The sequence below is a fragment of the Malus domestica genome, chromosome 11, assembly GCF_042453785.1.
Source record: "Malus domestica chromosome 11, GDT2T_hap1".
NCBI classification, from domain to species: domain Eukaryota; kingdom Viridiplantae; phylum Streptophyta; class Magnoliopsida; order Rosales; family Rosaceae; genus Malus; species Malus domestica.
In genome coordinates this window covers 37337303-37352548 of record NC_091671.1, presented here as the reverse complement: position 1 = coordinate 37352548, position 15246 = coordinate 37337303, and the positions used below count along the sequence as shown (strand labels likewise).

Genomic DNA, 15246 nt, shown 5'->3' with positions numbered 1-15246 from the left:
AACGGCCATGTTGCCCTTTCTTTTATAGGGGCAACAATTATGTGCAAGAAGTACGTTCAGAGACTTCTTGCTTGTAGGAATTTTCCCCTTATTTTTATACTTCAAAGATTTATTCTCCTTCATCATTTCTGAAAATGTCTGGCCCATCCGACCGTCGTTTTGACTTGAACTTTGGTAAAGAGGCAGCCATGCCTCCTCAAGACAACATACGGCGCCCATCCTTCTTATCCCCTACTGATCCTCTTACCGTTGGGGACTCTGTGTTGAAGAATGATATGATCGCTACGGTGGTGGCTAAGAACCTTCTTACTCCCAAAGATAACAAACTATTTTCCAAATTGTATGATAAGTTGGCTGTTAAGGATTCTCTGGCTCTCAGTGTTCAGTGTGCAGGTTCTGTGTCTAATATAGCCCAACGCTTATTTGCTCGAACCCGCCAAGTTGAATCATTGGCGGCTGAAGTGATAAGTCTCAAATAAGAGATCAGATGGCTCAAGAATGAGAATAAACAGTTGCATAGGCTCGAGCATGACTATGCTATAAACATAAAGAGGAAGCTTGACCAGCTGCAGGAATCTGATGGTAAAATTTTACTTGATCATTAGAGGTTTGTGGGTTTGTTCCAAAGGAATTTATTGTCTTCATCTTCTGGGGCTGTACCACGTACTGAAGCTCCAAATGATCAACCTCTGGTGCCTTCTCCTTCTGGGGTTCTGCCCAGTACTGAGGCTCCGAATGATCACCCTCTGGTGCCTTCTCTTTTTGGGGCTCTGCCGACTGCTGGGACTTTTCTTGAGCAACCTTTGTGAAGGCTCCCTTTTGTTTGTTTATTTTGATTCATGTATATGTACATATTTGTAACTTATCGGAGATATCAATAAATAAGTTTTGCTTCATTTCAACATATTGTGTTAAATACACCAAAGTCTTCTTCACTAAGTTCTTTGAATTTTTTCTTTTGTTGAAGCTTGTATGTTGAAGCTTTGTGAGTGAAGCATGTAGGTTGAGGTAGTACTCCCTTAATTTCCCCAGTGAGGAAAACTTCTCGGTTGGAGACTTGAAAGATCCAAGTCACTGAGTATTCCACGTACCGAGGTGTAGTAGCACATGGTAAGAGTCCCCAAAGTCTTCGGTCGAGGGAGTTGACGAATGAGGTGTCTTGCTAATAGCCAAGATTCCAAAGTAACAAAACTTCACCATTTTCCTTTCTAAGTGGTAGCCCAAAACTCCTCTTTCATGTATATTTGTTATGAAAGTTGTTAGGCCCAAAGAAGGGGAGGCCTAGGCTTTTTTTTTTCTTTTTTTTTCAAAATTTCGAAATTTTTTTTTTTTCGAATTTTTGAATTTTTTTTCAAATATTCAAATATATATATATATATATATATATATATATATATATTTTTAAAGCTTTATAGGTGAAGTTTTGGAGGGTGAAACTTTGAAGGTTGAAGCTTTGTGGTGAAACTTTGAGGTGAAGCTTTGTAGTGAAGTTTTGAAGGTTGAAGCTTTATAGGTGAAGCTTTGTAGGTGAAGCTTTGAAGGTTGAAGCTTTGTTGGGTACCATGAATTGGTTTTGCTTCACACTATCTTGATCAAGAGTGTGTGAAGTTTTTGGCATTTGTAGTTGCCCTCCATTTGTTGAAGCTTTTGTTGGTGAAGCGTTTGTGGTGAAGCTTTGTTGGGTACCATGAATTGATTTTGCTTCATACTATCTTGATCAAGAGTGTATGAAGCTTTTGGCATTTGTAGTAGCCCTCCATTTGTTGAAGCTTTTGTTGGTGAAACTTTTGTGGTGAAGCTTTGTAGGTGAAGCTTTGTAGGTGAAGCTTTGAGGTTGAAGCTTTGTTGGATACCTTGAATTAATTTTTCTTCACACTATATTGATCAAGAGTGTGTGAAGCTTTTGAGAATTGTAGTTACCCTCCATTTGTTGAAGCTTTTGTGTTGAAGCTTTTATAGGTGAAGCTTTTATGTTGAAGTTTTGTAGGTGAATCTTTTATGTTGAAGCTTTGTAGGTGAAGCTTTTGTGTTGAAGCTTTGTAGATGAAGCTTTGGAGTTGAAGCTTTGTAGGTGAAGCTTTTGTGTTGAAGTTTTGTAGGTGAAGCTTTGGAGTTGAAGCTTTGTAGGTGAAGCTTTTGTGTTGGAGCTTTGTAGATGAAGCTTTGGAGTTAAAGCTTTGTAGGTGAAGCTTTGGAGTTGAAGCTTTGTAGGTGAAGCTTTTGTGTTGAAGTTTTGTAGGTGAAGCTTTGAAGTTGAAGCTTTTGTAGGTGAAGCTTTGGAGTTGAAGCTTTGTATGTGAAACTTTGTAGGTGAAGCTTTGGAGTTGAAGCTTTTGTAGGTGAAGCTTTGGAGTTGAAGCTTTGTAGGTGAAGCTTTAGTGTTGAAGCTTTATCGGTGAAGCTTTGGTGTTGAAGCTTTTGTTGGGTACCATGAATTGATTTTGCTTCACATTATCTTGATCAAGATAGTGTGAAGCTTTTAAGAATTTTTAGCTGTCCTCCATTGATGAAGCTTTGTTGAATTTCCCAATTTTTTTTTTTTTTTTTTGGGAAAATTAGAAATTTGAAAATGTGGGAGAGACAACATATACAAATTTTGCTTTCACACTGTTGAGCAAGAGATTGTGAAGCAAGCCACACCTTGTAGTAGTCGAAGGTTTGGATGAACCGTATAAATTGAATTTGCTTCGAACAGTCTTGATCAAGAGTGTGTGAAGCTTTCTACGAGTTGTAGTTGCCCTTCATTGAAGCTTATGTGTTGAAGCTTTGTAGGTGAAGCTTTAGAGTTGAAGCTTTTGTAGGTAAAGCTTTGGAGTTGAAGCTTTGTAGGTGAAGCTTTGTAGATGAAGCTTTGGAGTTGAAGTTTTTGTGTTGAAGCTTTTGTAGGTGAAGCTTTTGTGTTGAAGCTTTGGAGTTGAAGCTTTGTAGGTGAAGCTTTTGTGTTGAAGCTTTGTAGGTGAAGCTTTGGAGTTGAAGCTTTGTAGGTGAAGCTTTGTAGGTGAAACTTTTGTGTTTAAGCTTTGTAGGTGAAGCTTTAGAGTTGAAGCTTTTGTAGATGAATCTTTAGAGTTGAAGCTTTGTAGGTGAAGCTTTTGTGTTGAAGCTTTATAGGTGAAGCTTTGGAGTTAAAGCTTTTGTAGGTGAAGCTTTGTAGGTCAAGCTTTGGAATTGAAGCTTTTGTGTTGAAGCTTTGTAGGTGAAGCTTTTGTGTTGAAGCTTTGTAGGTGAAGCTTTTGTGTTGAAGCTTTGTAAGTGAAACTTTGGAGTTGAAGCTTTTGTAGGTGAAGCTTTCATAGGTGAAGCTTTTGTGTTGAAGCTTTGTAGGTGAAGCTTTGGAGTTGAAGCTTTTGTAGGTGAAGCTTTTGTGTTGAAGCTTTGTAGGTGAAGCTTTTATGTTGAAACTTTGTAGGTGAAGCTTTAGAGTTGAAGCTTTTGTAGGTGAAGCTTTGTAGGTGAAGCTTTTATAGGTGAAGCTTTTGTGTTGAAGCTTTGTAGGTGAAGTTTTTATAGGTGAAGCTTTTGTGTTGAAGCTTTGTAGGTGAAGCTTTGGAGTTGAAGCTTTTGTGTTGAAGCTTTGTAGGCGAAGCTTTAGAGTCGAAGCTTTTGTAAGCACCATAAATTGGTTTTGCTTCACACTGTCTTGATTAAGAGTGTGTGAAGTTTTTGAGAATTGTAGTTGAACTCCTTTGATGAAGGTTTTGTTGGCACCATAAATTGGTTTTGCTTCACACTGTCTTGATCAAGAGTGTGTGAAGCTTTTGGGAATTGTGGTTGTTCTCCATTGATGAAGCTTTTGATTTCTACCATAAATTGGTTTTGCTTCACACTATCTTGATTAAGACTGTGTAAAGCTTTTGAGAATTTGTAGTTGTCCTCCATTGATGAAGCTTTGTTGAATTTCCCAATTTCCTTTTTTTATTTTGGGAAAACTAGAAATTTATTGAATTTCCCAATTTCTTTTTTTTTAATTTATGGAATTTCTCAATTTCCTTTTTTTTTGGGAAAACTAAAAATTTATTGAATGTCCCAATTTCCTTTTTTTTTTATTTTTTATTTTTTTGGGAAAACTAGAAATTTGAAAATATGAGAGAGACAACATATACAAATTTTGCTTCCACACTGTTGAGCAAGAGATTGTGGTGCAAGCCACACCTTGTAGTAGTCGAAGGTTTGGATGAACCATATAGATTGAATTTGCTTCGAACAGTCTTGATCAAGAGTGTGTGAAGCTTTCTACGAGTTGTAATGTTTACAATGTTACAGAGGACAAATGTCTGAAGCAGATGCAAGAAGGTTGAAGAGCTTGATCTTCGTATACCATGCACTGAAGCCGTTATTGGCTTGCAATAAGACTTTGTTGGTGACTATAACTCTTGTTAGGCATAAGTGCTCCCCTAGTTGAGTTGTAAAACTTGAGGGTTTTTTATTATTTATGAATGCTAAGAGTTCACATGTACAAGTTGTACCATTCGTCTTCTGGTTGGTGGAATGAATGGTGAGTGGCTTTCATCACTTGGTTGATGGTACAAAGGTGAGTTCCTTCATTATCTTTCATCACATTTCATCACCTGGTTGGTGGTACGAAGATGAGTTCCTTCTTCACCTGGTTAGTGGCACGAAGGTGAGTTTCTTCATCACCTAGTTGGTGAGAATAAGGGCAAGGTGTCGAGGCACATTGTAGCAAGTGTCGAATGACACAAAGTATGTTGAACCCTTTCGAAACACAGCTGGCTTATGTATGGATGTGTTGGAATGTATGATTGAATGAATATACTGTGAAGCTGTTCGTTTATTTGTATAGTCTTGTTGACATATACTTAGACTTTGTTTCATGTTGGAAGCATTCATGTTGAAGCTTTGAACCCGAGTGTTTCATTGCTAGGAATGTAAGAGGATTAGGACCGAGTTGTCTAAATCACCTCTTTATTGAATTCATGCCAAATGGTCTTCGTTACATAGGATGCCGAACGACCGAAGCTTAACACTTGTACAATGTGAGTTTACTTGTAATAGTACTTCAAGTGATCAGCGTTCCATGGATGGCCAAGGGCCTTGCCATTGGAGCTTCTGAGCTTGTAGGAACCAAGGCGATTGATGCCAAAAACTTCAAACGGCCATCCCAGTTCGGACTAAGTGTTCATTGACTCGGGACTCTGTCGCAGTAATCTTTTCTTCAATACCCAGTCCCCCACTTTGAAAGAACAAGGTTTGACCCTTGAGTCATATTAGTTGGAGATGCGCTGCTTGTAGGCGACATTCCTCAAGTGAGCCTGGTTTCTGTGTTCCTCGACTAGATCCAAGTTGAGGGTGAGTTGTTTGTCATTTGCACTTTGTATATATATATGTTATTGCGCAATTGTAGATACATATATATATATATATATATATATATATATATCAAAATTAGTCCAAGGACAACACGTTTATAACACACACAAAAACAAGATACTCTCTTATTACCAATTTAATATGTAACAAACTTCTATTTATCAACTTAATCACTTTTTGAATGCGTAATAAATATTTATTAGACGAAAGATGCCATCAAATCTATCAAAATCAGTCCTCTCCACTTTTACTACACACAAAAACAAGATATATAACAAAGCTTTTATTCAATTCAAAGGAAAACTAACGAAAAGTCCAAAAAAACTTCCCTTTTAATGAAAAGCCCTTTTTAAAGGTATAGTGAATATTACCAGGGAAATGTATAAATGTGGTTTTTCGTTAAAAGTGAACAGTACCGGAAGCGTTTTGTTAAAACTCCCTTTATTCAACGGATGGTGCATTTTTCGAATGTAATAAAGCATTTATTAGACGGATGATCTCACCATACTAGTGGTACATTCAATATACTGGTGGTACGTTCAATATACCACCAGTATGGTGATAAGTGTTGATTGGGAAGGACAAAATTATTTGGCTGCAAGATAAACTTGTCCACCAGTATAGTGATAAGTGTTGATTGGGAAGGACAAAATTATTTTGTTTTTAATCAAAAGGAACACACGAGAAAATTTGTGGAAGGACTTGTATGGATTTGGGGATAAGGAGTTCCTCGAGTTTCATACAATATTGAAGCCATTTAATAGTAAATTAAGACTCCATATGTAGTATTATAAAAACAAAAGTATATACGAATATTCCTTCTTTCAATTGAACTCCATCTCTCTTTCTCTTCTCTCTCACACCAATGGAAGTTTCCATGGAGCCTTTTAGTGTCGTTCTAAGTGTTGTTTTGGTTAGCATAGTAGCATGCGCATGGAGGGTGCTGAATTGGGTATGGTTGAGGCCAAAGAACCTAGAAAAATGTCTGAGGCAGCAAGGACTTGCAGGTAATTCATACAGGCTTTGGTCAGGAGACCTGAGAGAAAGCTCCATAATGCTAAAAGAAGCAATGTCTAAACACATGAACCTTTCCCACAATACCGCGCCACGAGTCCTCCCTTTTGTCCACCAATCTGTGAGCACTTATGGTATATATGTTATCTTTTGTCATTTCCTTGTACAGAATTAATACTTTCCTTATGACAATATTAATTAGCTGCTAAGTATAATGTTCTCTTACCAAAATAAGAGAGCTTTTGGTGACAGTTTGTAAAAATATTCACAATCTGATTTATAAATGTGGTAAGACACTGCCGATGACTTGTAAAAAAATTCTTATGTGTTAATACTTTTACTGTAAAAAATAAAAATGCAGGTAAGAATTCTTTTATGTGGATTGGCCCAACACCAAGGGTTAACATCACAAATCCAGAAGATTTGAAAGACATCTTTACAAAGCACGAGGATTTTCCGAAGCCAGCACTAAATCCGCTAGTCAAATTGTTAGGAACAGGTCTAGTAAACTATGAAGGTGAGAAATGGGCAAAACACCGCAGAATTGTTAACCCAGCATTCCATTCAGAGAAGCTAAAGGTATTATATATACATACTCTTGACAATATTCATTATTTAAGTTAATTTCTGAAGTTTTAACAGTTTGATTCAATCGGATTATTATTAGGTGTGCATTATATCATGAAATTGATCGTTTCTGTTATTTTTTTTTTCCTTCTTTGTTTGCTGTAGCGTATGTTACCAGCATTTTATCAAAGTTGTAGCGAGATGATTGACGAATGGGAGAGCTTGGTGTCCAAAGACAGTTCATGTGAGTTAGATGTCTGGCCTTATCTTCAAAATGTGACAGCCGATGTAATTTCACGAACATCATTTGGAAGTAGCTACAAAGAAGGAAGGGAAATATTTCAACTCCTAAAAGTGCAAGCCGAACTTACAATAAAAACGATACAAAGTGTTTACATTCCAGGATGGAGGTAAAATTGTATATTCTTTCAAAAATGATACTTTTTAAGTTCCTTTATAATTAAAACTAATTGGCAAAATGGAGAGTAATCCAACTTTATTCTCAGCATGCCCCCTCACGTGTGGTAAATTTTCAAGCCTAACATATTAATAACACAAACGGGGTGATGTGGAGCACGTTTGGCCATTGGGCTTCATACGTGGAACAACCTATTCTGATACCATGAAGAAAGTTGAGGTTCCACCATAAAACTAATTGGCCATATGAATAGCCTACTTATAAACTTATGCAAGGTTCCTCCTCCCAACTGTAAGTATATAGGATATGGAGGGTGTGGATTATGACACATGTTATTAACCAAATACATAAGGCATTTAGGAGTGTGGCTGTTAGAATAATTAGTTAGGATTGTTGGTAAGGGATTAAGTTGGTTAAGGCAGTTAGCTTAGGACTCATCTATATAGCAACTACCCCTTGTAACCATTCAATTAATCAAGAAATACAAGTGTGATTCTCTCTCTCTCTTTCTAAGCCTCTTCTGTTCTCTTCTTCTTCCTCTGCGATCTCTCTGTTCTTTTTCTGCAGATTACTTAACATGGTATCATCGTCTTGAAAGCCGTTCGTGCTTTCTCGATTCTTGGTTTGCTTCCGCTACGATCTCTACATACTGATTCTTCTTCTCTTGTTCTAGGAATTTTGGGCTTCTTTCTAGTCCCAATTCTCTAATTTGTTCTTGGTGAATTCTTGCACACCAGGTGTTTGATTTTTTTGTCTTACTCAAATTCTCTCACGATGATCACTGCAAATCAATTGCAAATCTTGCAATCACTGATTACCAACTTGATTTCATCAGTTTCTAATTTAGTTACTGTGAAGTTGGATGATTCCAATTACCTTCAATGGCAGTTTCAGTTGCAATTAATGCTTGAAGGGTATGGAATCATGGGGTTCGTAGATGGCACCAATGTGTGTCCTCCTCAGTTTTCTTCACATGGGTCTCCTGATTCGGACCTAACCTCTGCGTCTTTAACCCCACAAACTGAAACTGATGAGTACAAATTTGGAAGATGCATGATAGGGCTCTCATGCAACTTCTTACTACAACTTTGTCATCCTTTGCTATTTCTTGTGCCATAGGCAGTACTAGCTCAAGGGATCTTTGGATTCGGCTTTAAACAATTCTCTACTGTTAGTTGTACATCCATTTTCCAGATGAAAGTTGACCTTCAAAACATCAAAAAGGGCTCTGATTCTGTATCCATGTATCTTCAACACATTAAAGCAGCAAGGGATTTTCTTGCAGTTGCAGGAGTTATCTTTGCCGATGAAGATATTGTGATCTTGGCTCTCATTAGTCTTCCTACAGAATATAACACGTTCAAGTGTGTTATTCGTGGAAGGGAAAGCTCTATATCTCTCAAGAAGTTTCGTTCTCAATTACTTGCAGAGGAAGCCATTGTTGAGAACAATGCCTCGATGCCCTTTATGTCTGCTATGGTGGCCAAGAACAATAATCAAATATCGTAACGTTATTCTGTCGGGAATTCTTCTACAAATGGTCTTCATAATCATTCTCAGACAATCAACAATGGTGGTAATTTTGGATTTAATGGTCAATCTGGTCAATCCAATTTCTTCAATGGTGGCAATCAATCAAAGTATAAAGGGAAAGGGAAGTTTAACAACAATCAAGGACAGAGATATTATAAATATGTGGTACGTGATTTTGCTCCTGGAATTCTTAGGACTCCATCTTCCTATCATAATGGTGCATCTTCTTCAAATGTTATCTGTCAGATTTGCTCTAAACACGGTCATTCTGTTGCAACTTGTAACTATAGAGATGCTAAACCTGTTGAGCCTTGTCAAATTTGTGACAAGAAAAACCATACTGCCAGAACTTGTTTCTTCATGAATAAATCTCTCAATCAAGTCCCACACATGGTCGCAATGAATACCACATACTCAAACTCAGTGCCATCTACTCACATGATGTCTCCTCCAATGTCCAACTCTGTCCATTTGGCCACCACAACACAATATTCACCTGAAGTTTGGCTCACGGATTCTGGGGCCACAAACCATATGACTGCTGATATGAGGAATCTAAGCTTGGCATCACCATATCCAGTTACTGAAACTGTTCAGATTGCGAATGGGGAAGGTTTGCAAGTGTCTCACGTTGGCACATCTCTCTTAAGGACTTCTCATCATCCTTTGAAATTGAACTTAGTTCTTTATGTGCCTAGACTGTCTTATAATCTTTTATCTGTGCATCGATTATGTTTAGACAATAATTGTTGGTTAATATTCGATGCATTCTCTTTTTGGATCCAGGACAAGGCCACAGAGAGAGTTCTATTCCATGGAGCATGCAATAATTGACTATATCCTATACCATCCTTTCTACCAAACCAATCTGCATCAAATTCGAAACTCATGACTTGCTTAGGAAAATTAGTCAATTCAACTCTTTGGCACAATCGACTAGGTCATCCTTCCAACTCAGTTTCTTCTACAATGCTTAAGAAGTCGAACATAGTTACTATACATGATACACCTTCCACATTGTGTCAAAGTTGTTTAGAAGGGAAATTTAGCAAGTTACCCTTTTATTATGTTCAATCAAATTTGTGGTTCCTTTTGAGGTGATACATAGTGATTTGTCGGGTCCAACACGTTGTCAATTTGTAGATGGTTATAAATACTACGTTCTGTTCACAGATGAATGTACTAGATTCAGTTGGATCTTTTCCTTAATAAATAAATCAGATTTTCCGTACATTTGTCTCTTTCTATCATTATGTTTGCACTCAATTTACAACCAAAATTAATATTTTGCAAAGTGATGGAGGAGGAGAGTTTATAAGCAAAAGGTTTCAAACTTTTCTCACTGCACAAGGTGTATTTCATCAGATTTCATGTCCATATACCCCTGAACAAAATGGGTTGGCTGAACGAAAACATAGGCATATTGTAGAAACTGCCCTTACTTTGTTGCAAACTGCTTATTTACCCCCATTGTTTTGGACCTATGCATGTCATACTGCAACCTATTTAATCAATAGAATGCCAACCACTGTCCTTCAAAACAAATCACCATTTGAAGTACTATATAAAGTTGTCCCTGAACTTTTTCACTTAAGAGTGTTCGATTGTTCGTGCTATCCTCTCCTTAAATCATATAATATATCTAAACTACAACCTAAAACCTCCCGATGCTTATTTTTGGGATATGGTCCTCATTATAAAGGTTATATCTGTTATCATTTAGAAACCAAAACAACCTACATTTCTAGGCATGTCATGTTTAATGAAAGTTTCCATTCTTATCACTACCAGTTTACCCAAAATCTATAGTCATTGCTCCCACTCCATCACTTGACACTGCACCATTACCAACTCCAAACCTTCAAAATGTTCTTGTTTCACTAATTTCAAATTCTAGAATGCAAACTTCATCTTCATTTAGAGATACTCCATCTCCATTACCTCAAGGGCATGCACAGTCACCTCCATCTCATTGTCAATCACCTCCCATGCATACAGGGTCAATTTAAAGATATATTGAGTCCACAGATTTGTCCCACTCTTTTAGCTCATATAAGACTAATACCCCAAACACACCACCGTCAATTATTATTGCTCCATCTTCCTCTATACCATCTCCTATGGCACTTGATTTCTGTCCTGAGACATTTCAAGTTGTTCTTGAGATTCCACCTATGAATCTCCATCCGATGCAGACTCGATCCAAAAGTGGCATTGTGAAGCATAAAGCCTTATATGCATCAGTTTGTGATTCTGTAGGGGTTGATCTTACTACAACAGAGCCTGCAACAGATAAGTCAGCTTTGAAAGAACCAGTGTGGCATAAGGCTATGACTGAAGAGATTGAAGCTTTACATTCTCAAGGAACCTGGAGTCTAGTAGATCTTTCTCATAATAAAAACCTTGTTGGCTGCAAGTAGGTATTTAAAATCAAGAGGAATTCTGATGGGACAATTGCGAGGTACAAAGCGAGACTTGTTGCAAAAGGGTTTAATCAAGAGCATGGACTCGATTATGGAGAAACCTTCAGTCCGGTTGTTATACCAACAACTGTCAGGTTAGTATTAGCTTTGACAGCTCATCATGATTGGCCCCTACATCAATTAGATGTCAAAAATACTTTTCTTCATGGCATTCTTCAAGAAGAAGTTTATATGTCCCAACCTCATCATCCTCTTAAAGTCTGTAAACTACACAAGTCCCTCTATGGACTCAAGCAAGCCCCAAGGGCTTGGAATGACAGGTTCACAAGCTTTCTACCTAAATTGGGGTTACACAATACATATGCTGATTCATCATTCTTTGTCAAGAGTTCTGGTTCTTCACTTGTGATTTTGTTGCTCTACGTAGATGACATCATCACTGGAAATAACACTAAGATGATTGCACAGGTTATTACAGATTTAACAAAAGAATTTGATCTTAAAGATCTGGGGTCTCTCCATTATTTTCTTGGGATACAAATTACAAGAACAGGTGAATGGTTGTTTCTATCTCAAGAAAAGTATGTGAAAGATTTGTTGCAGAAAACTGAAATGTTTTATTCTAAACCATGTGCAACTCCTTGCTTACCTTATAACAGATTATTGAAGGATGATAGGGAACCTTTTAATAATCCTAGTCTCGATAGAAGTATTGTTGGTGCCTTACAATACTTGGTTTTTACAAGACCTGACATAGCCTTTTCAGTTCACCAAGTTTGTCAGTTTATACAGTCTCCAATGGCGTCTCATTATTTGGCTGTGGAGAAAATCTTGAGGTATCTCAAAGGGACTATGACACATGGAATTCGAAATACAAAAGGCAGTTTAACACTTAGATCGTTTAGTGATGCTAACTGAGCTGAAGACCCTAATGATAGACGGTCTACAACAGATTTGGTTGTGTTTCTTGGTAACAATCCTATCTATTGGGCTTCAAAGAAACAACAAACAGTATCAAGATCATCAACTAAAGCTGAATATCGAGCTCTTTCATCCATTGTTGCTGAATTGGATTGGCTGCAACAATTGTTTCAGGTTCTGCAAGTTCAAATTCCTCACCCACCAGTTCTTTTTTGTGACAATCTTTCTGCAATCGCACTATCCTTTAATCCAGTTCAACATCAGCGCACCAAACATATTGAAGTTGATGTTCACTTTGTGAGAGAACGGGTTGCAAGCAAGAAGCTCTTGGTTCAGTTTGTCTCTTCTTTCAAGCAGTTTGCTGATATTCTTACCAAAGGTCTAAGTTCGCCATTGTTCAATACTCACTGCAACAATCTCATGCTTAGGCCACCATGAGCTTGCGGGGGGATGTTAGAGTATATAGGATATGAAGGGTGTGGATCATGACACATGTTATTAACCAAATACATAAGGCAGTTAGGAGTGTGGCTGTTAGAATAATTAGTTAGGATTGTTGGTAAGGGATTGAGTTGGTTAAGGCAGTTAGCTTAGGACTCATCTATATAGCAACTGCCCCTTGTAACCATTCAATTAATCAAGAAATACAAGTGTGATTCTCTCTCTCTTTCTCTCTCTCTCTCTCTCTCTCTCTCTCTCTCTCTCTCTCTCTCTCTCTAAACCTCTTCTGTTCTCTTCTTCTTCCTCTGCGATTTCTCTGTTCTCTTTCTGCAGATTACTTAACACCAACAATGCGAGATTCATTCTCAACACTCTTATCATATTTTTCATATCACATTGGTACCACGCTTTAATAGATGTGAGACCCACTTGTATTGATGGGTCCTACGTTCAAAGATAGTATAAATACGGTATGAAAATATGGGAAGCGTAACATACTCCTATTAAGGGCAATGTTAAGGAGACAAAATTTATAGACAAAATTTGCAAACTAAATGATGTGTCACCAATAAAAATGAGCACATTTATCAATGTTTAAGTAATAATTCAATTATCAACTTTTATGTCATTTAATTTATAAAATTTAGTCTTCCTAGCATTACCTCTCTTATTAGTTTTATTTTTTATTTTTTATTAAGCTGGTTATTGACTATTGAAAACAATGCAGTCGATCTTTACATAAGCGGTGAACGACTGAAATCGGTGACCGGTGCCCTATGGCTTGTTTTCTTGTAGTGATCCAACAAAAATAAAAGCATATTATCCAAAGCTTTTTGTGTCATTTGTAAATAGTGTGAAAGGTTTTGTTTGGCAAAGTTATTAGAGAACCAATATTTCAGTAGAAAAAAAAAATTTCCCTACGAGAGGCGGGTTCTCTACAAGTTACATCTCATACTTGGGTTTTTTTTCTTTTCACATCCATATTAATCAACTTAAATTTACTCGTTTTCTTCGATCATATCGTGTATATATATCTTACAAAACCCATTGGAATAATACTGCTATTGTGCAGGTTTCTACCAACCAAGATGAATAAGAGGATGAAAGGAGTTGACAAAAAAATCAGAGAGTTACTCATGCGTATTATAAATAAAAGAGAAGAGGCGATCAAGGCAGGCAAAGCCACAAAAGATGACTTGTTAGGTTTGCTTTTGGATTCCAACTTCAAGGAAATTAAGGAACATGGGAACAAAAGAAAAGCTGGAATGAGCACTCAAGACGTTCTTGAGGAGTGTAAGCTGTTTTACTTTGCAGGGCAAGAGACCACTTCAGTATTGCTGGTTTGGACGATGGTTTTACTAAGTGAAAACCAGAATTGGCAAGATCGTGCAAGAGAAGAGGTTTTGCAAGTCTTTGGAGGCAACAAACCAGACTTTGATGGGCTAAATCACCTAAAAGTTGTAAGTATAGAATACGTTTAATCAAATATTTTTAGATACATTCTCGCTATAAAAACATTTTGATGTCATGCATGGTGGAAATCATCAAACACTAGAGTTACTTTTGTTTACCAAACGTATGTTGCTACAAATTGAATATGAACTACACTTTTTAGGAAATCAAATCTAATGGTTGATTATGATTCACATTTCGACAACATAATTAAGCGCATGTCATGTTGAATATAGTCTGGCAAGAGAATATTTCTCCAAGCTTGCATAAGTTCGTTGAGATTCCTGATGCGCAATTTCTTTCGCACAATTTTAAATTTCTTCCATCTCATTTTTTGTTTAATTCGATGGTCCTTTGATGTTGAAGATGAATACGAATTTGTATTATACAAGCCAATATTAACTTAAATATGTACTCTTTGGTTGTATAACTCTCCAGGTAACCATGATTTTACTTGAAGCTCTACGATTATACCCACCAGTTGTTATGCTCACTCGAATGATTCACAAGAAAACACAATTTTCAGAATTCTCATTACCGGCTGGAGCCGAAATTTCCTTGCCCACAGTACTAGTTCACCATGACAAAGAATTGTGGTGTGATGATGCAACGCAGTTTAAGCCAGAGAGGTTTTCAGATGGAGTTTCAAAAGCAACAAAGAACAAACTTATATACTTCCCTTTTGGAGGGGGTGCACGGATTTGCATTAGACAAAATTTTGCTATGATGGAAGCAAAACTGGCCTTAGCATTGATCTTACAACACTTTACCTTTGAGCTTTCTCCATCCTATGCCCATGCTCCTTCTAGAAAAATCACCCTTCAACCACAGTTTGGTGCCCATATCATTTTACACAAACTTTGATTAGTTATGATCCATTTGGCAGTTGCACAAAAGTTGATGAAGAAAGGATATCAAACTAATAAAGATAGTCATACGCTTGTATTAAACGATGTATTATAGAACTATAGATATATTGATGCTAAATTAATAAGGGTGTGGTGATTTTCACACATCATATTTTAACTCTTAGTTTTATAGTTTTTTAGAGTGTATGAAGTAAAATGGGATGTGTGAAGGTGGTTGTATGAGAATTGGATTAGTCTAATGATATTTTTGCACTAACTTTTATATAAATCACATTCGACA

At 37.0% G+C, this 15246-nt stretch overlaps 1 protein-coding gene across 1 annotated transcript; it reads left to right on the top strand.

Annotated features, from left to right (window-relative positions):
- Window positions 1–5987: 5987 nt before the first annotated feature.
- On the top strand, window positions 5988–15123 carry LOC103448910 (cytochrome P450 72A397-like). Its single transcript, XM_070808677.1, has 5 exons — window positions 5988–6476; window positions 6704–6921; window positions 7075–7319; window positions 13718–14105; window positions 14536–15123. The coding sequence occupies exons 1-5, from the start codon at window positions 6194–6196 to the stop codon at window positions 14959–14961; spliced, it is 1560 nt and encodes a 519-aa protein (XP_070664778.1). The 5' UTR covers window positions 5988–6193; the 3' UTR covers window positions 14962–15123.
- Window positions 15124–15246: the final 123 nt, after the last annotated feature.